At 64.2% G+C, this 24249-nt stretch overlaps 3 protein-coding genes across 3 annotated transcripts; 2 read left to right on the forward strand and 1 right to left on the reverse strand.

Moving 5' to 3' along the window:
- The first annotated feature begins 603 nt into the window (after positions 1 to 603).
- On the forward strand, positions 604 to 10667 carry ATXN7L2 (ataxin 7 like 2). The gene is made up of 12 exons (XM_030965534.1): positions 604 to 701; positions 3265 to 3339; positions 3456 to 3560; positions 4285 to 4330; positions 4554 to 4816; positions 6344 to 6426; positions 6516 to 6742; positions 7599 to 7779; positions 8284 to 8405; positions 9087 to 9647; positions 9679 to 9865; positions 10433 to 10667. The coding sequence occupies exons 2-12, from the start codon at positions 3321 to 3323 to the stop codon at positions 10445 to 10447; spliced, it is 1809 nt and encodes a 602-aa protein (XP_030821394.1). The 5' UTR covers positions 604 to 701; positions 3265 to 3320; the 3' UTR covers positions 10448 to 10667.
- Positions 10668 to 11702: 1035 nt separating this feature from the next.
- On the reverse strand, positions 11703 to 16011 carry AMIGO1 (adhesion molecule with Ig like domain 1). The gene has a single exon (XM_030965697.1). It carries the CDS (start codon positions 14789 to 14791, stop codon positions 13304 to 13306), a length of 1488 nt encoding a protein of 495 aa, XP_030821557.1. The 5' UTR covers positions 14792 to 16011; the 3' UTR covers positions 11703 to 13303.
- A 4789-nt stretch (positions 16012 to 20800) lies between these two features.
- Positions 20801 to 23547, forward strand: GPR61 (G protein-coupled receptor 61). The gene is given in 3 exon segments (XM_030965862.1): positions 20801 to 20896; positions 22125 to 23273; positions 23276 to 23547. Coding segments are annotated over 2 exon segments (1293 nt in total). The 5' UTR covers positions 20801 to 20896; positions 22125 to 22252.
- The last annotated feature ends 702 nt before the right edge of the window (positions 23548 to 24249 follow it).

Consider the following 24249-nt stretch of genomic DNA (forward strand, 5'->3'; position numbering starts at 1 on the left):
CCTGTTATAGGGATACCAGATACCCCCATCCCTGTACAGGGGATAACAGGAGACCCCAGCCCCTTACTGGAATAACTGGAGTTCTGGGTCTGGGGTTCTGTCTGTATGGGGACAACAGGGAACCCCAGCCGAGTATAGGGATGCCGAGTGCCCCACACCTGTTATAGGGATACTGGGTACTCCCAACCTGTTATAGGGACACCGGGTATCCCCAGCCTGTTATAGGTATACCGGGTACCCCTAACCTGTTATAGGGATACCGAGTGCCCCTAACCTGTTATAGGGATACAGGGTACCTCCATCGCCGTGCAGGGACACCGGGTACCCCTAACCCGTTATAGGGACACCGGGTACCCCCATCCCCGTGCAGGGATAACAGGAGACCCCAGCCTGGTACCGGGCTCACTGGGGACCCCCGGCAGTGCAGGTACCGCGTGTCCCAGCTCGGGGCAGGGGATAGCGGGTTGGCTGCCGGGGTCGGGCCGGGCGGGGGTCGCTCCGGGACTACCGTGCCCGTGGTGCCGCGGGGCGGGCGGGGCGCGCGGCGCATGCGCGGGGCGGGGGCGGCGCGGGGGGGCGGCGGTGCCGCGGCGGCGGCGGCGGCGATGGCGGCGGGCGGCGGCCGGTGCCCGGCCTGGACGAGTTCGCGGGGCAGAGCTGGAGCGCCTGGCTGGAGCGGGCCGGGCCGCCCGCCGACACCGGTGAGGGCGGCGGCGGCGGGGGGCTTCGCGACCGGGGCCGCGCCCGCCGACCCCCGGTCCGAGCGCCGCCGCGCGGCGGGCGGGCAACGGCACCGGGAGAGGGGAGTCCGGCACCGGGAAGCGGCAGCAGGGCATCCCGCACCGGGCGCTGGGAACGGGGCATCCTGCGCTGGGAACCGCCAACGGAGCATCCTCCACCGGGCGCTGGGAACCGAGAGGAGCAGGTTCTGCACCGGCTCGTTCTGCTCTGGGAACGGGGCACCGGGAACGGGGCATCCTGCGCTGGACAGTGGGAAACAGGGCACTGGGAACCCGGTACTGGGCATCGAGACCTGGCATCCAGTACCGGGAGCTGGGCGCACAGCAGAGGGTGCCGGGTCTGGGTGCCCAGGGCAGGATTCCCAGTGCCCAGTGTGTGGTGCAGCTTGTCCTGGCATGTCCTAGGATGTTCCCTGGCACTGGGAACTGGACACCTGGAATGAAGCATCCTGTACCAGCACCTGGCACTGGGAACAGTGTAGCCAGACCTGGCACCCTGCACTGGGAACCAGACACTGGGAATGGGCACCCTGCACTGGGAATGGGCACTGGGAATGGGCACTGGGAATGGGCACCCTGCACTGGGAATGGGCACTGGGAATGGGCACCCTGCACTGGGAACCAGACACTGGGAATGGGCACCCTGTACTGGGATCCTGCTACTGGGAATGGGCACCCTGGACTGGGAATGGGCACTGGGAATGGGCACCCTGCACTGGGAATGGGCACTGGGAATGGGTACCCTGCACTAGGAATGGGGCACCCTGCACTGGGAACCAGACATTGGGAATGGGGCACCTTGTACTGGGCACCTGGAATCTGGCACTGGGCATGCAGCCTTGAGAGCCAGCACTGGGAATGGGCACCCTGCACTGGTGACCACGCACTGGGAATGTGGCATCCTGCACCAGAACATGCACAAACAGGAATGGGGCACCCAGCCCTGCACACCAGACAGTGGGAAAAGGATATCCTGCAATGGGTACCTGGCACCAGGAACTGGGCACTGGGAACCTTACACTGGGCATCCAGACCTGGCACCCAGTACTGAGCACTGGGCACCCAGTACTGAGCACTGGGAACTGGGAATGGGCACTTCCTGCACTGGGAATGTGGCATCCAGCACCGGGCACCAGGAACTGGGACTGGGAACCTGGCACTGCACAGCCAGACGTGGCACCTGGTACCAGGAACTGAACACTCAGCACTGGGCACTCCGCACTGGCACAAAGCATCCTGTACTGGACACCCAGCACTGAGAACTGGCATGGGGCATCCTACAAAAGTTGCCCAAACACTAGGAACTTTGCACTGGACACTGGGCACCAGGAACTGGGCACCTGGAACCAGGCACCCTGTGCTTGCACTGGGAACTGGGCACTAGGGAGCCACACTGGGCACTGGGATTCAGGAACTGGGCAGCAGGATCTCTGCTCTAGGAACTGGGCACCATTGTGGCAGCAGGCACCCTAGTCTGCCCACTGGGAACCCTGTGCCCGTTACTGGGTGCCCCATCCTGGATTCCAGTGGGCACTGGTGGGAGCAGTGCAGTAACTGGAGAACCTGGACTGGGAATTAGTTGTCACCATTACCCCAGACCAGACAGGAGGTACTGGGAGCCCAGGTGGGGCACTGGGCATCACATGCTGGGCACTGGATATCCTGCACTGGGAACTGGGCAGGGCACACTGGGAGCCAGGTGCCCCTTACTGGGAGTGTCCCAGTGGGCTCTCAGCACTGGGACTGGCTGTCCACCAGTCATGGTGCATCTGAATGGGTCTGGGTGCCCAGTATGGCACAGCTGGATGGCACTGGGCACCCAGTATGGCATGGCCAGGCAGGCAGGACTGGTTACCCAGTGTGGCACAGCTGGATGAAACTGGGCACCCAGTATGGCATGGCCAGGCAGGCAGGACTGGTTACCCAGTGTGGCACAGCTGGATGGAACTGGGCACCCAGTATGGCATGGCCTGATAGGACTGGGGATGATCTGGGCACCCAGTTTGGCACAGTTGGCCAGGTCACCATTGCCACTGGCTCAGTGGCCAGCAGTGCCCCCAGAACAGAGCCCAGGCACAGCCAGTGGGGCCACGAGTGTGTGGGAACCAGGGTGACCCAAGGATGTCACATCTTGGGACCAGGATGTTCCCAGGGGTGCCATGTGCCAGGACTGGGATGTTACATCCATCCAGGATGGGGCTGTCCCCAGGGCTGTCCCATCCCAGCACCAGGGTGTCCTCAAGGATGTTCCATCGCAGGGCAAATACATCCCAGGGGTGTCACATCCCAGGGGTGTCACCTCCCATACTGGGATGTCCCCAGGAACAGGCACTGGGCTGTCAGGATGGGGACCCTGGAGATGGTGACACACCACAGGGCGACGTCACGCACAGGATGATCTGTCTCTCTGGTCTAATTTTGTCTGGTTTAATTGTTCCAGGAGCAGGGATGCCAGGACCACCCCTGTGTGGGAGCACCGGGACCGTCCGTGTGCCAGCCACTGACAGGATTTTGTCTCTGGCAGGATCAGGGTCAGAGCTGGAGGAGAATGGCAAGAATGGCAGCAAGAAACTGGACACCATGACCCTGATTAAGGAAGGTGAGCTCCGGTCTGGGGTGAAAGCCAGCATTTTGGGGCTGTGTGAGCTGGGATCCCTGTCTGCAGTGTTTCCAGCAGCACCAGGTGTGTGCCAGCTCACTGAGCTCTCCCCACAGACATGGACATCTTCGGGCACTGCCCTGCGCACGACGAGTTCTACCTGGTGGTGTGCAACCACTGCAGCCAGGTGGTGAAGCCCCAGGCCTTCCAGAAGCACTGTGGTGAGCCAAGGAATTTGGGGAATGGCTGTTCCACCCTGTGGTGCTCGGAATGCCACCAGGGCTGGCTGTGGGGGTACAGCCTAGGGGCAGGGAGGGAGGGGGCTCGCAGCAGTGTGAGCTCTGGTGTGGGCTAACAGTGGGGTTATCCCATGCCATGCCATGCCATGCCATGCCATGCCATGCCATGCCATGCCATGCCATGCCATGCCATGCCATTGCCTTCCCATCCCATCCCATCCCATCCCATCCCATGGGTCCCATCCCATGCCATGGGTCCTATCCCACCCGATCCCATCCCATGGATCCCATCCCATGGATCCCATCCCATCCCATGCATCCTATCCCACCCCATCCCATCCCACCCCACCCCATCCCATCCCATGGATCCCATCCCATGGATCCCATCCCATCCCATGCATCCTATCCCACCCCATCCCATCCCACCCCACCCCATCCCATCCCATGGATCCCATCCCATCCCATCCCATCCCATCCCATGGGTCCCATGCCATGCCATGCCATGCCATCCCATCCCATGGATCCCACCCCATCCCATCCCATCCCATCCCATCCCATCCCATGGATCCCATCCCATCCCACCCCATCTCATCCCATCCCATGGATCCCATCCCATGGATCCCATCCCACCCCATCCCATCCCATGGATCCCATCCCATCCCATGGATCCCATCCCAATGCCATCCCCTCCCATCCCTCCTGGCAGAACGCCGGCACGGCCCGCTCAGCAAGCTCTATGCCCGTGCCACCGCGTGACACGTGGCCGTGAACGGGCAGCCGGTGCCCGGCAGGACGCCCGGAGCAGCCAAAGCCCTGCAGGAGAAGCTCCCTGGTGCCCGAGGGAGAGCCCAGCCCCTCCCTGAGCACACGGACAAGGACAGCAACCTCTGGTGAGCGCCGGCACGGGCAACGCCGATGCTCTTTGTGGGGTCACTTTGATGCCACCCCCTCCTCCCCAAAACTCTCTCTCCACAGCTTGTTTGTGCCCGTGGTGAACCTGGAGAAGATCCCCAGCATTCCCAAACCGGACGGGCACGGGATCAAGGTGCCCCCCAAAGCCGTCCCCACCAACTCCAAGGAATCCCTGGGGAAACCCGCGGCTGCCGCGGTGCCCAAAGAGCCCCCGGTGCCCGCCGGGGTCGGGGGGGATTCGGCCATGCCGGAGAGCGTCCCTGCTCCGGGGGACAAGGATGTGGGGGCCCCCAAAGCGCCCCCCAGGTCCCACAGGAAGCTGGCGCGTGAGTCCCCCCTTTCCTTGCCGGCCATGGGGGGGGGCGGATGATCCCAGCGGGACTTCCTGGGGCCCAGTATGGGCCAGGTCTAGCACTGGGGTAGGTACCAGGGGAGTGGCTCCCCCCCTCTCCTCCGGAGGGTTGTTGGGGGGTCCCTGCCCTCCCCCCAGTTGTGGTCATCCTGTAGGTTTAGGGCCCCAACTTGGCTGGTCCCAAGGAATGGACACAGCTCGGTTTGGATCCCCAAATTCGCATGTGTTCCTCCAAAAATGGGGGTCAAACATATCCCACATAAAAATATGGAGGTGGAACAAGTGCCTCCCCCACAATATGGGGGTTTAACTTGTGTCCCCCACAAAAATGTGAGAATTGGATATGTGACCCCCCAAAAAATATAGGGGTCAAATGTGCATTCCCCCCAAAATATGGGGTTTGGATGTGTATCCCTCCAAAATATGGGCGTCAAATGTGTCACCCCAAAATATGAGTGTTAAAAGCATGGTCTCCCAAGATATGGGGGTTAAACACGTGTTCCCCCCACAATATGGGGGTTGAAGTTGTGTCCCCCACAAAAATGTGAGAATTGGATATATGACCCCCCCCCAAAAAAATATAGGGGTCAAATGTGCATTCCCCCCAAAATATGGGGGTTGAATACGTGTCCTCCAGAATAGAGGTGTTGAATATATGTCTCCCCAAAAATATGGGGTTTGGATGTGTATCCCTCCAAAATATGGGGGCCAAAGGTGTCACCCCAAAATATGGGTATTAAAAGCGTGGTCTCCCAAGATATGGGGGTTAAACACGTGTTCCCCCCAAAATACGTGGATGAAACGTGTGTCCCCCAAAAATACAGAGGTCAAATGTGTATCCTCTGAAATTGTGGGGGTTGAACACATGTCCCCCCCAAAAATATGGGGGTTGGGCATGTGTCACCCCAAAATACAGGGGTTGGACATGTGTCACCCCAAAATATGGAGGCTGAAGCCATATCCCCCCAAAATATGGGGGCGGGCCAAATGTGTTGTCCCTCCCAAAATACGGGGGTATAACACATGCCCCCGCCAAATATGGGGGTCAAATGTGTATCACCTCAAAATATGTGTGTCAAATGTGTGTGCCACCCCAAAATATGGAGTTTGGACATATGTCACCTGAAAAGATGAGTGTTGGACGCATACTCCCCAAAACATGGGAGTCAAACGTGCCCCCCTGCCCCCAAAATCCCAGAGCCAATTGGTGCTGTGCCCACAGACTCTCCCAGGTGATGGCAATGCCATTAGCAGGACCCAGGTGAAAAGGGGGGGGTCACCTCAGGGAAGGGGCAAAATAGGGGGGGCCTCACCCTGCAGAGGAGCAAAAAGGGGAAGGAGCAGCACTTGGTGAGCCCCCCACCCCCTCAAAACCTCTCAGGGTTGTGTCCCCCCCTCAGAGCTGCTCCAAGGAGTGGGTGCTCCATGCCCAGCCCTAGTGGGGGGTGTTGGGGTGCCCCCCCAGCACTCCCCAGCACCCTCTGCCTCCGTGTCCCCCCAGGTAAGGAGTGTGACCTGAACCGGCAGTGTGGGGTGAGGAACCCCGACACCAACAAGCTCTGCACCCGCCTGCTGACCTGCAAGGTAGTGGGAAACGGGGAGGGGACACCCCAACATCCCAGCCTGGGTGTTTTGGGGGGTCCTGAGCCCCCTCCCTGCTGTCTCTCCCCCAGATCCACTCGGTGCACCAGCGCCGGGAGGTGCAGGGTCGGGCCAAGGATTTCGATGTGCTGGTGGCCGAGCTCAAGGCCAGCACCCGCCGAGGGGACCCCCCAAAGGACAGGAGCCCCCCTGAGAAGGAGCCACTGCACCCTGCCCTGCAGGACACCCCCTCACTGCTGCAGCCCCCCAGTACCCCTCCCTGCCGAGCCAGGCTGCCCCACTGCTTGCACCCCCCCAGGTGAGCACCCCATGGGTTTGGGGAGGGTCTCCTCTCACCTTTTCCCACCTGAATTGGGGGGGATGCATTAAATGGGAGTGGGGATTTGGGGGGGTCCATCTCGCCCTCTCCCCACCTGGACTGGGGGGATGTGGATGGGAGCAGGGATTTGTAGGGTCCTGTTCACCAGTTGGATTTGGGGGGATGTGGTTTGGAGCAGGGATTTGGGGGGTCTTGTCTCACCAGCTGAATTTGGGGGGATGTGAATGGGAGCAGGGATTTGGGGGGTTGTGTCTCACCAGCTGAATTTGGGGGGATGTGGTTTGGAGCAGGGATTTGGGAGGTCCTGTCTCACCACCTGAATTTAGGGGGATGTGAATGGGGGGATTTGGGTGGGTGGGATGTGGATAGGAGCGGGATTTGGGGGTTGTGTCTCACCAGCTGAATTTGGGGGGATGTGAGTGGGAGTAGGGATTTGGGGAGTCCCATCTCACCAGCTGAATTTGGGGGATGTGGGTGGGAGCAGGGATTTGGGGGGTCCTGTCCCACCCCCTCCCCACCTGAATTAGGGGAAGATGTGCCTGGGAGCTGGGTTTTGGGGGTCCCATCTCACCTTTCCCCCCCTGCACTGGGGGGTGTGGCAGGGCAGCAGGAATGTGAGTGCAGAATTGTGGGGTCGTGTCTCGGCCCCTCTGCACCTGACATGGGAGGGGAAGTGGATGGAAGCGGGGATTTGGGGTGGAGGGGTCCCATCTCTCCCCACCTGGATTGGGGGGCACATTGTAGGGATTGGGAGTGGGGATTTGGAGGGGCTGGATATTGTCTCCCAGTGACCCCCCCCAGTATCGAGCACCCCAAAAGTTCCTCTCTGGTGCAGGGCCCGACTTTCCTCTGCCAGTGACCCTGAGGATGTTCCAGCCACCTCTGGGGAGGGGGGCACGGGAGGCCTCCCCCTGCCCCTGCCCAAGGGGGGCAGCCGCGTGTCCAGCGAGGAGAGCGAGGAGGAGGGGGCTGAGGAGCCCCCCCGGACCCCCCTGCGCCCACCCCGGCCTCAGGCGGTGAGTGAGGGGACCCCAGAGCTGGGCAGGGACCCCCAAATCCATCAGTGACCCCCAAATCCACCAGTGACCCATCCATGTGGGACCCCAGAGCAAGGCAGGGACCCCCAGAGTGGTACAGGGACCCCCAAAGCCACCAGTGACCCATCCATGAGACCCCAGAGTTGGGCAGTGACCCCCAACTCCACCAGTGACCAGAGTGGGGCAGGGACCCCCAAATCCATCAGTGACCCCCAAATCCACCAGTGACCCATCCATGTGGGACCCCAGAGTGGGGCAGGGACCCCCAAATCCACCAGCAGCCCATCCATGTCAGACCCCAGAGCGGGGCAGAGACCCCCAACTTCATTAGCAACCCATCCACGTGAGACCCCAGAGTGGGGCAGGGACCCTCAAATCCACCAGTGACCCATCCTTGTGTCCCGTTCCCGGCTCTGTGCCAGGTGGGTGGTTGAGGCAGGGCTGTGGGGGGGCTGCAGTGACCCTGGCACGGTGCCCCCCCAGTTCTGCACCTTCGGCAGCCGCCTGGTGACCCCGGGCTGTTACGTGTTCGACCGGCGGCTGGACCGGTTCTGCGCTGCGCTGGGCTCCATGCTGGAGCAGCACCTCAGCGCACACAGGTGGAGGTGAGGGGGCCCAGGGGACCAAGCCTGCAGTTTGGGGTCCCCGGGGTCCCAGCATGGTGTTGGGATTGGGGGGGAGGAAGGGAGTGGGGATTTGGGGGGTTTTGTTGCACCCCCCCCAATCAAAGTGAGTGGGGTAAGGTGGGGATGCAGGGATGTGAGTGGGAAATGAGGGGATTTCATTTCACCCCATTCTGATCCAGACTGAGGAAGATAAGGTGGGGGTGGAGGGATGGGAGTGGGGATTTGGGACCCCCTCCCTACCTGAATCAGGAAGGATTAGGGGGACAAAGATGGGAGTGGGGATTTGAGTGGTCCCATTTCATCACCTCCTCACCCAAATTGGGAAAGACAAGATGGGATGCAGGATTGAGAGCAGAGATTGGGGTGGGGGAGTTCTGTTCACCCCCTCCTCACCAGAATTGGGGTGTAATGGAGATTTGAGGGGATGTCCTGTTTCACCCCTTCCCATCCAAACTCGGGGGGACAAGGTGGGGATGCAGGGCTGAGAGTGGTGATTTATGGGGGCTCCCATCTCACCTTTCCACACCTGAATTGGGGAGAATAAGGTGGGGCTGGAGAGATGGAAGAAGTCCCATCTCACCTCTCCCCCCTGAACTGGGGGATGCGGTTGGGAGCAGCAGTTTGGGGGCTCCCCATCTCACCCCCCCTCCCTTCCCACAGGAAGATCCCTCCGGCCGTCGTCCCCCCTCTTCACCTCCCCGCAGCCCCCCCCAGCCCCGCTGCCCCCCTTTACGGCCCCGCAGCCCCTTCCCCGCCGCTCCGGAGCCTCTCGGGGGCCGGCGGGTGCCGGCTCCCCACCAGCCTCACCTACACCGTGGGGTCCCCGCCGGCGGCGGCCGCCTGCAGCCAGCCCGAGTGCGGCGGAGGGGGCTCGCAGTCCATCACCTCCCCGCTCCCCGCCAACACGCCCTCGCCCTCCTTCAGCAAACTGCCCCCCGGCAAGGCCAGCAGATCCCCCCGGGCACGGGATGCGGAGCCCCGGCCCTGGCAGCCCCCGCCCAGGGCCGGCAGCCCCCCCTACAAACGGACCTGTTTGGGGGACAGCGTCAAGGGCAAAAATCAGGCCTTGGCTCCCCCCGGCAAGACGAAACTCACCCCGCCGGCTTCGCCCTCCATCCCCATCCTCAACGGGACCCCGCGGGTGCGGCGGCCGCCCCCCAGCCAGCCCTGCCGGCCCCCCCCCGCTGCCCGCGACCCCCCAAACGCCGCCGCTGCCCCCGGGCTGGGCCGGGGGCGCCGCCCCGGGGCTCTCCGAGGATGAGGTGAAGAAGCGCAAGAACGCGGCCACCTACTGCCGAGCCCTGAAGGGCAAGGCCGCGCCCGGCCTGCCCGGGCCCCCGGGCCCGCCCGGCTCCGGCAGCTCCGGCGCGGGGGGCTCCGTCCGCAGGAAGAAGCCGGGGACGCCCCTGGGATTCGAGGAGAAGAGGAGCGCCCTGAAGGTACGGCTGGGGGGTGGTGAGCCAGGGGGAACCCCCTGAGGGACCAGCAGGGATTGGGAACACCGGGATTGGGGTCCCTGTGCCCTGAGGGATGGCCTGTGCCCGGGGGGACACCGTGCGACGGAGGGGGAAAGGCACTGGGACATGCTGGGCTGTGGGGGGACACCCTGTGCTATAGGGGACACCTTGTCCTGGGGGGACACTCTGTCCAGTGTGACACCCTGTGCTGGGGGGGACACCCTGTCCTGAGAGACACCCTGTGCTGTGAGGGACACCTTGTGCTGTGGGGGACACCCTGTGCTGTGGGGGGGACACCCTGTGCTGTGGGGGGGACACCTTGTGCTGTGAGGGACACCCTGTGCTGTGGGGGACACCCTGTGCTGTGGGGGGACACCTTGTGCTGTGGGGACACCCTGTGCTGTGAGGGACACCCTGTGCTGTGGGGACACCCTGTGCTCTGGGGACACCCTGAGGACCTCCCCAAGCCTGGGGACACCGTGGGGCTCCCCTGAGCCTGTCCCTGCAGGTCCCGTGTCCCCTCTGACTCGTCCTCTGTCCCCCCTGCAGTCCAAAGCCCATTAACAGAGGGGTCACCGGGGGCCCCCCCTGTGTCCTCCCCACCGGGAAACGCCAGAAAACCGATGAAGGGAGAAAAAAGAAAAAATCCCAAGGAAACACGAAGGAAAAATCCCAAACTTCCAGAAAATACCTCAAAACTCTCAGTTCTGTTCTCTTGCTGCTAAACCAGCCCCGGGAGGGGGGGGCGGCACTGGGGACCCCCCCCGGACCTCCCGGGGCCCCGTCGGCCGCAGATATTTATAAGAAACGGTTGTTGCTGTTTTTGTTCTTTTTGTAAAAAAACAAAGAAAAAAAAGAGTTGTGTGGTGGGGGATGGGGGAAGGGGGTGCTGGGGGGCTGTGGGTTTGGGGGTGGGGGTCTCAGTGGGGCAGGGGGATTCTGGAATTATTGGGGGGCTGGGGGAGTGTCACTGGGGAGCTGGAAGGGGTCACTGGAGTTGTTCAGAGTGTTGAGGGGGCAGTGGGGTACTGGGGGCTCGTTGGGGGGGCTGTGGAGGAGCAAAGGGGGTCTTTGGGGTGCTGGGGGGGCTGTGGGGCTGGGCAGGGGTTCATAAAGGTCTCCTGGGAGGCTGAGGGGGTAATTGGGGTGCTGGGGGCTTTCTGGGGAGTATAGGGGGTCTTTGGGGTGCAGCAGGGTGGGCAGGGTCCCATAAGGGTCTTTGGGGGGTGGGAGGTGGTCAGTGGGGTCATTGAGATTCTGGGAGTTCTCTGGGGTGCTGGGTGGTGGTAAATGGGGTCATTGGGGTGCTGAGGAGGCTCAGTGAATGGATGGGGACAGGCTGGGGACCACAGGAGGTTTTTGGGGTGCCTGGGGGACAGGTGGGGTTCATTGGGGTGTTAGGAGGGTACAGGGGACCACAGAGGGTCTTTGGGGACTTGGGGGGGCAGTGGGGTCATTAAAGGGCTGGGGAGATCAGTGAATTGCTCGGGGGTGGCCTCAGTACAGTGGGGAGGTCCTGGGGACCATGGAGGGTCATTAGGGTGCTGGGGGGTACAGGGGAGGTACTGGGGACCATAGGGGGTCTTTGGGGTGCTGGGGGTGAGCAGGGGCTGCCATAGAGGGGTGCCCTGAGCCCCCTCCCAGCACAGCGTGTCAGGGTTGGGGTCAGAGGGACCCAGGGATGGGCACACTGGGGTGACCGGGGTGCCTCCCCCTGCCACCCTACCTCACCCCCCCGCACCCCTGCAACCCGGGAGGGGTTCCCCAGCAGTGTCACCCTGTCCCCAACCCACCCCAGCAAGGGGACACCCCTGGGAGCCCCCCAAAAGGGTGAAGGTTGCACAGGCACGAGGGAAACACGTTTATTTTGGCCAAGGCATCGCTGGGCATTGCCCAGTGCAGGGGTAACATCCGGGCTGGGGGCACAGGGGACACAGGCTGGGCTGGCATGGGGACACCCATGGGCACCCATGGGAGGGGGCACCCCCTTTTTGGGGTGCAGGAGCCCCCGGGTCCCACCCCTCCGGGGGAGGGGGCTCTGCTTGCAGCTGTGGGTTGCAGGGGGGGTCAGGAGACGTTGGGGGTTCCCCAGGGGGTTGACACACCCCCGGTGTCCCCATGGGGGTGGCACATGCTCCCCGGGGGACTCATGCTTGGCCATGCACATGCCAAGGGGGGCAGGGGGAATGGGGGGGCTGCAGGAGGGGGGTTCTGCCGCTCCTGGGGGCTCACAGCTGTCACTGTCACTGTCCCTCAGTCCTCCAGTGCCTGGTGGGGCTGATGCCCTGCAGTTGGTGGCCACGCTGTCCTCACAGATGTGTCCCTGTGGTCCTGTGGTGACCTCAGCAGGGCCAGCAGCGATGCTCAGTCCTGAGGGGCAATGGTGGGACCCCCAAAAACGAGGGACACGATGGTGGGAGTCTGACCATCCCTCCTGCCCAGGGACAGGTCACAGCAGGAAATTGTCCCCATGGTGTGTCCCCTCACACGCTTGTCCTCTGCAGTCCCCTGGTGACCTTGGCAGGGGCCAGGGATGAGCTCAGTCCTGGGGGTGGTGGTGGGATCCCCAAAAGCTGGGGACATGGGAGTCTGGCCACCCCTCCAGCCTGGGGACAGCTCACAGTGGCAGTGGGGACACATGATGTCCCTGGGGACTCCCCACGGTGTGTCCCCTCACACCCTTGTCCCTCTGTCCCTCAGTGATCTCAGCAGGGACGGGATGATGCTCAGTCCTGGGGGTGATGGTGAGACCCCCAAAAGCTGGGACATGGTGGTGGGGATCTGGCCACCCTTCCTGCCCAGTGACAGGTGACAGTGGGTGACTGCCCCATGGGTCACATCCTTGTCCTTTGTGGCACAGTGACCTCGGTGGGGGCCAGCAGTGATGCTCCATCCCGGGGGGCAGTGGTGTTGCCCCCCAAGTTGGGGACATGGCAGCAGGGGTCCAAAGACCCCTTCTGCCCATGGCATGTCCATGGGGAACAGGTGACAGCAGCAGTAGGAACACTGTAGGGGTGTCCTGGTGGACTGTCCCCATGGTGTGTCTCCTCACACTCACGTGTCCCTCAGGGTCCCTTTGTGGTCTCAGCAGGGGTGTGGGACAATGCTCAGTCCTGGGGGGTGATGATGGGACCCCCAAAAGCTGGGGCCATGGTGGTGGGGGTCCAGCCAACTCTCCTGCCCAGGGGCAGGTCACAGTGGGAGACTGTCCCCAAAGTGTGTGTCCCACCTTTGTCCCTCACTGTCCCATGGTGTCAGTGACCTCGGCGGGGCCAGCAGTGATGCTCAGTCCTGGGGTGTGATGGTGTGACTCCCCAAGCTGGGGACACGGCACTGGGGGTCTGGCCACTCCTCCTGCCCAGGGACAGCTTGCAGTGACTGACAGGGGGTGTCCCTGGGGACTGTCCCCACAGTGTCCCCTCACACCACGATGGGCGTGTCGGAGAAGACTGAACTCACCGAGTCTGGGTCCGACACCTTCCTCTGCGCCTTGGGGCCCTGCCGGGCGGGCACCGGGGGGGTTCCCCCGCCCTTGAACCGGCCGTTCTGCCCTGTGCCAGCACCGGAGGCCACGTGGGACCCGCAGGGCTCCCCGGTGCCCCCGGCGTGGTTGGGGGTGGTGCTCAGCACCGAGGAGTTGATGCTGTCATCGCGCGGCGCCGGCGGCTTCTCGGTGCCGCGGCAGCAGCAGCAGCGGCACGGGGTGAGGTACAGGTAGATGAGCACCAGCACCACGCTCAGGATGCAGCCCACCAGAGTGGTGTAGGCCGTGTTCAGCGTGTCGTGCGGGCCGTGCAGGGTGAAGTTGTGCACCAGCAGCTCCACGTAGAGGGTCTCGTTGAGGAGGGGCCCGGCCACCCAGCAGGAGTAAGTGCCGGCATCCTCAGGGCGCAGAGCCCGCAGCTGGAGGCTGCCGTTGGCCAGCAGGACCACGCTGCCGTTGACCCCGTCCCCCAGCACCCGCTCCCCGCCCGGTGTCACCCAGTGCCGGCTGCGCACGCCCTGCCAGCGGCTGTCGCAGCCCAGCGTCACGCTGTCCCCGAGGTGCGCCTCCAGCACGGCCTCCCGCGCCTTGCTGCAGTTGAGCGGCGGCTTGCCCGCCAGCTCCAGGATCTTGACGAGAGCCGTGCCTCCGGGCGGGAAGCAGCGCAGCTCGTCCTGGAAATCCTCCACGGCGCTGAGGTGGCGGCGGCGGCCGCGGTCCAGCAGCTGGAAGAGCAGGCAGTCGCAGGCCAGGGGGTTGTTGTGCAGGTAGAGGCGGTCGCGCAGCCAGGCGGGCAGCGCCTGCAGCTCCCCCGCGGGCACGGCCCGCAGCCGGTTGGCCGACAGGTCCAGCAGTGCCAGCTGCGGCAGCCGGGTGCCTTCCCGCAGCAGCTCCAGCGGGAAGCGGGCAATGCGGTTCTGCCCCAGGTAGAGCTTGCGCAGCCGGCCCAGGTTCTCGAAGGCCGTGCGATCCACCGTGGCGATCTCGTTGTTGTAGAGCAGCAGCACCTCCAGCTCGCCCAGGTCGCTGAACAGGTTCTCGTCCAGCGTGCGCAGGCGGTTGGAGGACAGGTCGAGGTGGCGCAGGCGCGGCACGTGGGTGAAGGCCTCGGTGGACACGAAGGCCAGCCCGTTGTGGCTCAGCAGCAGCGCGTGCAGGTGTGGCAGCCGCGCCGGGGCCCAGTCCGCGCGCAGCCGCGTCACGTTGTTGTGGCTCAGGTCCAGCACGGCCGTGAAGCGCGGCAGCGGCGCCGGCACCGTGCTCAGGTTGGCCTGGGAGCAGCTCAGCAGGTTGGAGGCGCAGACGCAGCGTTGGGGGCAGCTCCCTGCCACAGACCCCCACGGGGACAGCAGGGACAGAGCCAGCAGCAGGGATGGTGGCACCGTGGGGACACGCATGGCCACGCGCTGATGGGATGGTGGCATGATGGAGACAATGCAGTGTGGAGAGTGGGAGGGGGCTTCAGTCACATGGTGTCACGATGTGGGTGGCTTGGTCACCCAGTGGCACAGCACAGGGTGTCTTTCAGTCACACGGTGTCACGGCAGGCGGCAGGCTGAGGGTTCAGCAGGTGTCATGGCGCAGAGGCTTGGTCACTTGGTGTCACAGTCCAAGGTGGCTTTGGTCACACAGTGACAGGTCCCAGTCTGGTTGATCACTTGTCACAGTCCAGGTTGGCTTTGGTCCACCAGTGTCACAGCACATGCCAGGCTCAAGGCTCGCCCAGGAGTCACGGCACAGGGTGGTTTGGTCACCCAGTGTCACAGCACATGCCAGGTGCAGGGTCCCCCGGGTGTCACAGCACCTGCCAATCTGGCTGCCCCCCTGGTGCCATGGTGGGGGGTGCTTGTTGTCACAGTGTTGTCACAGGTGCCGTGGTGTGCACGCAGTGTCACTGCCTGGGGTAGCTGTGCTCCCCCGGTGTCACGACATGGAATGGCTTTGTGCCCCGGTGCTCCCTCAGTGTCACGGCTTGGGGGCTTCGCTCCTGGTGTCACAGGGTGTCCCTGGGTCACTGTCCACAATGTCGCGGTGCGGGGTGGCTCTGTCTCCGCTGTCACCACATGTCCCCCCTGTCACGGCCCTCCTGGGGCACGTCTGGCCCGGGGCTCCTGCTGCTCCGCACGGCCTGGATCCCCCCCCACCCCGGTCCCGGCCGTGCTACGGACGGAGCGGCGGAGGATGCTCGCTGCCTCCCTCCCCCCTTCCTCCCGGGGCGTTACCGGGCCTGGGCTCGGGCCTGGACCGGGGATGGGGTCGGAGCGTTACCGGGCCCGGTGCGGCGGCGACCGGGCAGGGCCGGGCCCAGACGAACCGAACCGAACCGAGTCAAGCGGAGCTGAACCGAGGGAATCCCAGCGGGGCCGAATCGAACCGAGAGAAGCCGAACCGAGACGAGCTGAGCCGAGCGAGGCCGAAGAAAGTCGAGCGGGCCGCGCCGAACCAAGCCAGGCCGAACCGGGCCGGGCCGAACCTTCCCGATCCTTCCCGAGCTCAGCCGAGCAGAGCCGAGCCCGGCCCGAACGCAGCCGAACCTTCCCGATCCTCCCCGAGCTGAGACGAGCGGAGCCGAGCCTGGCCCGAACGCAGCCGAACGGTTCCGACCCGGCCCGAGCGCGGCCGAACCACCCCGATCCGCCCCGGGACGGGGTCTGGGCCCGGCCCGGTGCGCTCGGCCCGGCCCCATTGGCTGCGGCCGCTCCGCGCTCCGCCAATGGCGGCAGCGCGCGGCTTAACCCGCCCGGCGCCGCGGCACCGGCACCGAGCCCGTGTGCGACACGGGCCCCAAACCCGTGTGCGACACCGACACCAGGCCCCTGTCAGACCCCTGTCCTGTGTCCGACACCAGCCCCGGCCCCATCCTCCACCCCGGCCCCGGGCCCGTGTCCCACCCCAGCCCCATCTCCGATCCCAGCTCCGGCCCCATGTCTGACCCCAGCCCCGCTCCCGTGTCCCACCTCAGCCCCGGCCCCATCCTACACCAGCCCCATATCCTACACACCCATCCCGTGTCCTACACCAGCCCCATGTCCGCCTCCAGCCCCCGGCCCCATGACTGACCTCGACCCCCCCCTGCCCAGCCCCAGCCCCAGTCCCGTGCTCATTTCTCTCCCCAGCCCTATGTCCGACCCCATCCTCCTCCCTATCCCAGCCCGTCCCCACTCCCCACTCCACTCTCTATCCTCCACATCCCTGTTCCTGTCCCCATCCTATCTTTATCCTCCCACTCTCCCTCCCCAGCTCCTTCCCCACCCCCATCCTCATACCCCTCTTTATTCCCATCCCTATCCTGTATCCCTATCCCTGTCCCCTTCTCCATCATCCCAGTCCCATCCCTGTCCCCATGCCCCATCTCTATCCTCACATTTACCTCTCCCCATCCTTATTCCCATCTCTGTCCTCTATCCTCACCATCCCCTTTCTATCCCTGTCCTCCTCGTCGTCCCCACCTCCCATCTCCCATTCCCATCCTCTCCCCATGCTCATTCTCATCCCTGTCCTCTGTCCCTATACCCACCATCCCCATCCCATCCCACCTCATTCTTTTTCTCATCCCCATTTCCATTTCATCCAGTCCAATCCAACCCAATCCCATCATGGTTCTCATCCCCATCCCCATCCCTGTCCTCACCCTCATCCCTGTCCTATCCCTATCTCCATCCCATCCCATTCCTGTTCTCATCCCCATTTCCATTTCATCCAGGTGAATCCAACTCAATCCTATCTCATCCCCACTGCCATCCCCATCCCTGTCCCCAATCCCATCACCTCCATTCCATCCCATCCCTGTCCTCATCCCCATCCCCTCTATTCCATCCCTGTCCCCATCCCCTCTATTCCATCCCTGTCCCCATCCCCATCCCTTTCCCCATCCCCATCCCCTCTATTCCATCCCTGTCCCCATCCCCATCCCTGTCCCCATCCCCATCCCCTCTATTCCATCCCTGTCCCCATCCCCTCTATTCCATCCCTGTCCCCATCCCCATCCCTTTCCCCATCCCCATCCCCTCTATTCCATCCCTGTCCCCATCCCCATCCCCATCCCCATCCCCTTCCCCATCCCCATCCCCATCCCCTCTATTCCATCCCTGTCCCCATCCCCATCCCTGTCCCCATCCCCATCCCCTCTATTCCATCCCTGTCCCCATCCCCATCCCCTTCCCCATCCCCATCCCCATCCCCTCTATTCCATCCCTGTCTCCATCCCCTCTATTCCATCCCTAACCCCATCCCCTTCCCCATCCCCATCCCCTCTATTCCATCCCCGTCCCCATCTCCATCCCCTCTATTCCATCCCTGTCCCCATCCCTCTCCTGTCCCCATCTCCATCCCCATGCCATCCCCTGTCATCCCCAGCCCCATCCCACTCCCATCCTCTCTCCTGACAGCACAGCCCCATATTCCCCATCCCCCGAATTCCTGACCCCACCCCACAGCCCCCCACCCCAAACAGAGGGGACTCCCCTGCCCCAGCCCCCGAGGGGCTCTCCTGGGTGTCCCAGCCCCAGCCAGCAGGGAGCCCCGCACCCCCCACTCGTGGCTCTGCTTCCCGAGAGTATTTTTAGATCCAAACATTCGTGCCGGATTTTGGGTCCAAAATTAGAGGGAAAAGAGCTGGAACAAGCCATGCTGGGATGATGCAGCTTTTTATTGCAAAGGGGGGCAGGGATTAGAAGGAAGCCCTGGAACACAGAACAGGATGTCCTCAGGGTGCCCCTCACCCTGTTCCCTTCACCCCAACTTCCCCCCGGCTGGATACCCCCCTCTAATCAGACAGGGAATTTTGTCCTTGGATCGTCCTTATTTTCCCAGTTTTAATCCTGGAGTTAATCCCTGCCCAGAACCCACTGCCCGCACCCCTCCCGACAGCCGGCCCCACCCACACCCGGACGTCCCCGGGCCGCACCGGGCTTTGGGTGGGGACCCTGGGGGCCCCGGGTGTCCCAGGGGACAGCGGGAGGGGTCCCGGGGGCATGCGGAACGTGGGAGCACACGTGTGTCAGCACACACAGATACACACACGTGTGCACAGCCCAGGGACGAGTTTGTGCCCTCACGTGTGTGTCAGCACACACAGACAGACACACAGACACACGTGTGCACAGCCCAGGGACCTGTGTGCATGCCCCTCGCACGTGCGTGCACACACAGACACACACAAACACACAGACACACACTTGCGCACAGCCCAGGGATGTGTGTGTGCCCCTCACACGTGTGTCAGCACACACAGACATACAGACACACAGACACACGTGTGCACAGCCCAGGGACCTGTGTGTGCCCTTTACAAGTGTGTCAGCACATAAAGATACACACACACAGACATACAGACACACACAGACACACAGACACACAGACACACAGACACACAGACACACAGACACACAGACACATGTGTGTGCACAGCCCAGGGACGTGTGTGTGCCCCTCACACATGTGTGTACACACAGATGTGTCTGCCAGATGTGTGTGACCTCCCAGGCAGGCACACATGACACGAGTGTGTGCCCAGGTGTGCACACACACAGACATACACACACACACACACACACAGAGACACACAGACACACACAGACACACACACACACAGACACACAGACACACACACACACAGACACACACAGACACACAGACACACACAGACGTGTGACTGTGCTTAACCCACGTTTCCATCAGGGCCTCTGCAGAGGGGACAGGGACAGGGGTACCGTGGTGCCAGGAGCAGGGGTGGGTACAGGGACACTGGTACCCCGGGGTGTTGGGGTGCTGGGGTGTTGGGGTGCTGGGGTGCCAAGGTACTGCAGGATTTGGCTACTGAGGTATTGGGGTGCTGGGGGATGTGTACCCCAGGGTGTTGGGGCACTGGGGTGCAGGGGGATGGATAGCCTGGGGTGTTGGGGTACTGGGGTGTCAGAATGTTGAGGTACTTGGGGGAGCAGTGTACTGGGGTTCTGGGGTGCCAGGACACTGAGGTACCACTGCTCTGGGGCACTGGGGTGTTGGACTGCTGGGGTGCCAGGGTCCTGGGGTAGCAGGATGTTGGGGTGTGAGCAGTCTTAGGATGCCATGGTGCTGATATCCTGGAGTGCCAGGACACTGGGTACTGAGGTGCCAAGGTATTGGGGACTGGGGTGCCAGGATGTTGGGGTGCTGGGGTGCCAAGGTGCTGGGATAAGGGGATGCTTGAGGATTGGGGTGTTGGGGTACCAAAATAATGGGTACTGGGATGCCAGGGGCTGGGATAGTGGGGTGCTTGGGAGCTGGGGTGTGGGGTGCCAGCAGTGTCAGGGACCCCAGGGGTACCAGAGCAGTGTCTGCCACGGCGGGGTGTCCTCAGGTGTCCCACACAAGGGAAGGGTGCCCAGAGGAGCTCCCAGGAAAAGGGGGGGTCCGTGTGTCCCCCCACTCTGTGGACCAGGACTCACTCCCGTGCTCACCTTCCCCCACAGAGGCCGGAGCCCGGGCAGGAGGGATCCCCGTGGATCCGCCGTGCTCCTGCCCACCGAGAGCCCGCTGTTCCTGGTGCTCCCGGTGTTCCCGGTGTTCCCGGTGCTCCCCGTGCTCCCCGTGCTCCCGGTGCCCGGGGTCCCGCCCGCGGGCCCCGGAATGCCGGGGCTGGTTCATCCGAGGTCGGGCGTTTCTAATCTGGTTTGGGTGGATTTATTTTTGGGAGCCCGTAGCCTGGCAATGGCCACGTGAGGCGCGGGGACACGCGTCACCCACGGATCACTTGTCACCCCCACCTCGGGAATGGGAGCCGGTGGCCGCGCATCCCACCCGGGCACCCTTGGGATGGGGCCAGGGCACTGCAGGGGCAAAGTTCGCATCCCGAGCAGGATTTTGGAGGGATGGAAAGGATGGGCACCCCTTCCTGGAAGGGAGAGGCCGTGTCCTGGGGAAACTGAGACACGGGGCGGGGCGTGGCGGGGAGGGGCACGGATCCCATCTCATTTGCTCCATTGCTGAACTGGGAGGGAGGGAAAGGGCGCTGGCGTGGGGGTAGGCAGAGCTGGGGGGGCTCTGCGGCCCCTCTGAGCCGCCCCCCCCGGCACCCTCCGCACCCCACTGTGAATCTGCACCCCATCCCCCCTTCCCACCTCTCCCCCCCGACCCCCTCCTCACTACACCCCCCGATCTCCCCCTTCCCCCCCAGCGCCAGTCCCATGCCCTCCCCATCGCTTTCCAGAGCCAAACGGGGAAACTGAGGCACGGAGCGACACGCGGGGCAGCACCCGGGGCTGTCCCACCCTCCGCTCCCCACTGGGGGAGCACAGCCAGGCTTCGGGGGGCAGCGATCACCCCAGTGCGGGCCCCGCAGCCCCGGGGCTCGGGGGCCGTTGCCGGGGTACCGAGGCGAGGCGGGCGGCACTAGGACCCAGCAGCCGGGCGGTGCGGAGGAGCCCTCGCCGCAGTGGCTCCAGCCCCGAGCATCCCCCGCCACCCCGGGGACACCCCCCGGCCCCGACCCCTCCCCCGGCCGGAGCGGGGACCCTCGGCCTCGGGCCGGCTCCATGCGGACCCCCAGGGTAGGTGCCGCGGCCGAGCAGCCCCGCCGGAGCACGGCCTGGGGAGCTGGGGAGATACCGGGGAGATACCGGGGAGATACCGGGGAGATACCGGGGAGGTGGGCGAGACTCCCCCGGGGGTGGGAGGGGGTCCCCGAGCGGTGACATCGCTCCGGGGCTCTGGGAGAGCGACATGGGCAGTGAGAAGGGGAGGGGGCAGCCGCGGCTGCACCCCCGTTCTGACAGCATCCCTCCCTCGGGGGGCACGGGTGGGACCCCCGCCCCCGTGGGGAGCACCCGGGGGGTCCGGGGTAGCCCCCACATCCCCCTCATGTCCCCATGGAGGGGCTGTGAGCTCGGCGTGGGGGGGGTCACACAAGGCCTCCGAGCACAAGGGGTGAACCCAGGACTTGGGGGTGCTGGGCCCTCCCCTCGTTCTCGGGAACCCCCACCCATCCCGGACCCCCCCGGGTGGTGCCCACATTCTGGGCCAAGGGCTCCACTGGGGTGTTTTGGGTCGAAATGTTGGAATTAGGGGGGTTTACCCCAGAACTGCTCATTTTTGGGACAACAAGGCTTTTGATTGGGGAAGGATTTGATGTAGAGGGTTGTGGAGATGGATAGGGGGTGATGGGGATTATGTGAGGGGGTTCCACAGCTGTGCTGAACCCTGCCTGGGGTCTCAGGTGTCCCCCAGAGCTCTCTGTCCCCTCTGGCAGCTCTGCCTTCCCCCAGGTGCCTGGGGGCTGTGGATGGGGGTTACAACTGGGCTGAGCCCCACCCTGTGTCACTCTGTGATCCCACCATGGCTCTCAGGGCTCCCCTCAGGGTCTCCCCTCTCTTCTGACAGCTCCACCTGCCCCCAGGTACCTGTGGGGTGCAGGTGGGAGTCCAGCTCAGCTCTCAGGGGTCCCTCCAGGGTTGTGACCCCTCATGACAACTCCACATTCCCCCAGCACAGCTGTGGCCTCTGCCATGGCTGTCTGAGGTGACCTGTGAGCCCCCCCCGGGCTCTCAGGGGTCCCCCCCGGGTCTCCCCACCATGACAGCTCCACCTTCACCCCAAGTACTGGGGGGGCTGCAACTGGGGGTCCTGCTCAGCTCTCAGGGCTCCCTTCAGAGTCTCTCCCCCTTCTCTGACAGCTCCACCTCCCCCCAGCTACCTGGGGGCTGCAACTGGGGGTCCAGCTCAGCGCTCAGGGGTCCTCCAGGCTCCTGCCCCCTCCAGTGACAGCTGCACCTCCCCCAGGTACCCCCTGGCTGAGCAGCGGGGACATGAGCGGGGCTGGGGGGCACCTTTGGGTGCTCTGAGTGCCCCCCCACCCGCAGAGCACCAAGGATGTGACCCTCTGGCGATGCCCGGCCGCGCCGCGCTGGATGGAGCCCTTCCTGCCCTCGCCCTGGGGCTGGAACGGCTCTAGAGGGGGGGCCCGGCCCCCCAACAGCACCGCCGAGGCCAAGCCCAAGGACACGGCCTCCAAGTCCGTGGGATTGTTCTTCATGGTGCTGCTGGACCTCACGGCCATCGTGGGCAACGCCGCTGTCATGACGGTCATCGCCAAGACGCCGGCGCTGCGCAAGTTCGTCTTCGTGTTCCACCTGTGCCTGGTGGATTTCCTGGCCGCCCTCACGCTGATGCCGCTGGAGATGCTGTCGGGCTCGGCCGTGTTCGAGAGCCCGGGGCTGGGCGAGGCCGTGTGCCGCGTGTACCTGTTCCTCAGCGTGTGCCTCACCTCCATGTGCATCCTCTCCATCTCCACCGTCAACGTGGAGCGCTACTACTACGTGGTGCACCCTCTGCGCTACGAGGTGCGCATGACGGCGGGGCTGGTGGCCGGCGTGCTGGCCGGCGTGTGGCTCAAGGCCGTGGCCACCTCACTGGTGCCCGTGCTGGGCTGGCTGTCCCCTGACCGTCCACCAGCACCCAGCGCTCACGGCTGCTCCTTGCAGTGGAGCCGCGGGCCGTCCTGCAAGGTCTTTGTGGTCTTCTTCGCCACCTTCTACTTCGTTCTGCCGCTCCTCATCATCGTCGTGGTCTACTGCGGCATGTTCAAGGTGGCGCGGGTGGCAGCCATGCACCACGGCCCACCGCCCACCTGGATGGAGACGCCGCGCCGGCGCTCGGCCTCGCTCAGCAGCCGCTCCACCATGGTCACCAGCTCGGGGGCTCCTCGGACCACCCCGCAGAGGATGTTTGGTGGGGGCAAGGCGGCCGCCGTGCTGCTGGCCGTGGGAGGCCAGTTCCTTTTCTGCTGGTTGCCCTACTTCTCCTTCCAGCTGTACACGGCGCTGAGCACTCGGCCCTTGGCCGGGCCGGCGGCCGAGACTGTGGTCACCTGGCTGGGGTTCTGCTGCTTCACCTCCAACCCCTTCTTCTACGGCTGCCTCAACCGGCAGATCCGGGCGAGCTCGGCCGGCTCCTCACCTGCTTCTTCAAGCAGCCCCCGGAGGAGGACCTGCGGCTGCCGAGCCGCGAGGGCTCCATCGAGGAGAACTTCCTGCAGTTCCTCCAGAGCACCGGGCGCCCATCAGAGCCCCCCAACCCCGAGCGGGACCTGCCCCCCGTGGGCATCCCGGGGCAGATCGAGGAGGAGGCGGCCGAGGCCAGGGAGTGGGGAGGGGGCAGCGGGGTGTTCGTGCCCGTGGCGGGCTCTGCCAAAGCGGGGCTGTAGCGTTTGGGGGGTTTGGGGTAAACGTGCCTCTGAGGGGAGACATGGTCACAGTGACTTGTTGGGGGGGGCTTCGTCACAGCCATGGGGGGCTGGAGGTCCCAAAATGCTCACTGGGCTGGGGGTACCCACGCTGCCATGGAGGGTTGTAGATCCCAAAATGCTCACTGGGCTGGGGGTACCCACGCTGCCATGGAGGGTGGGCATCCTCACTGCAGCCACAGGGAATTTGGGGACCCCCAAGACTCACTGGGGTGGTGGGGTGGGGGCTCCTCGCGGCAGCCATGGAGAGTTGGGGCGTGCTGGCACTTGCTGGAGTGGGAGTGATTCTCACTACTGTGGGGTGATAGGAGGTCCCACAGCACTCGTTGAGGTTTGGGGGGCTCTCTGTCACCACAGCAGGGGATTGGGGGTCCTACGGCTCTTGCTGATGTGTGTGGGGTCCTTACTGTGGGGGACTGCGGGTCCCACCGCGCTCATCGGGGTGGGGGGGGGTCCCCATTGCTGCCATCGCAGGTGAGGGCAGGTCCCACCACCCTGGTTGGGTTGATGCTCTGGGGGGTCAGCATGGCCGCCACTGCGGGGATCAGGGGTCCCGTGGCACCACTGCGGCCGGGGGCAGCAGCTGGGGGCACAGGCCCAGTGATGGGCCAGGGATGGGAGTGGGGGGCTCTTGTTTGAGGCCTCCTCAGGAGGGGTGGTCCC

Source organism: Camarhynchus parvulus, chromosome 26 (assembly GCF_901933205.1).
Source record: "Camarhynchus parvulus chromosome 26, STF_HiC, whole genome shotgun sequence".
NCBI lineage: Eukaryota > Metazoa > Chordata > Aves > Passeriformes > Thraupidae > Camarhynchus > Camarhynchus parvulus.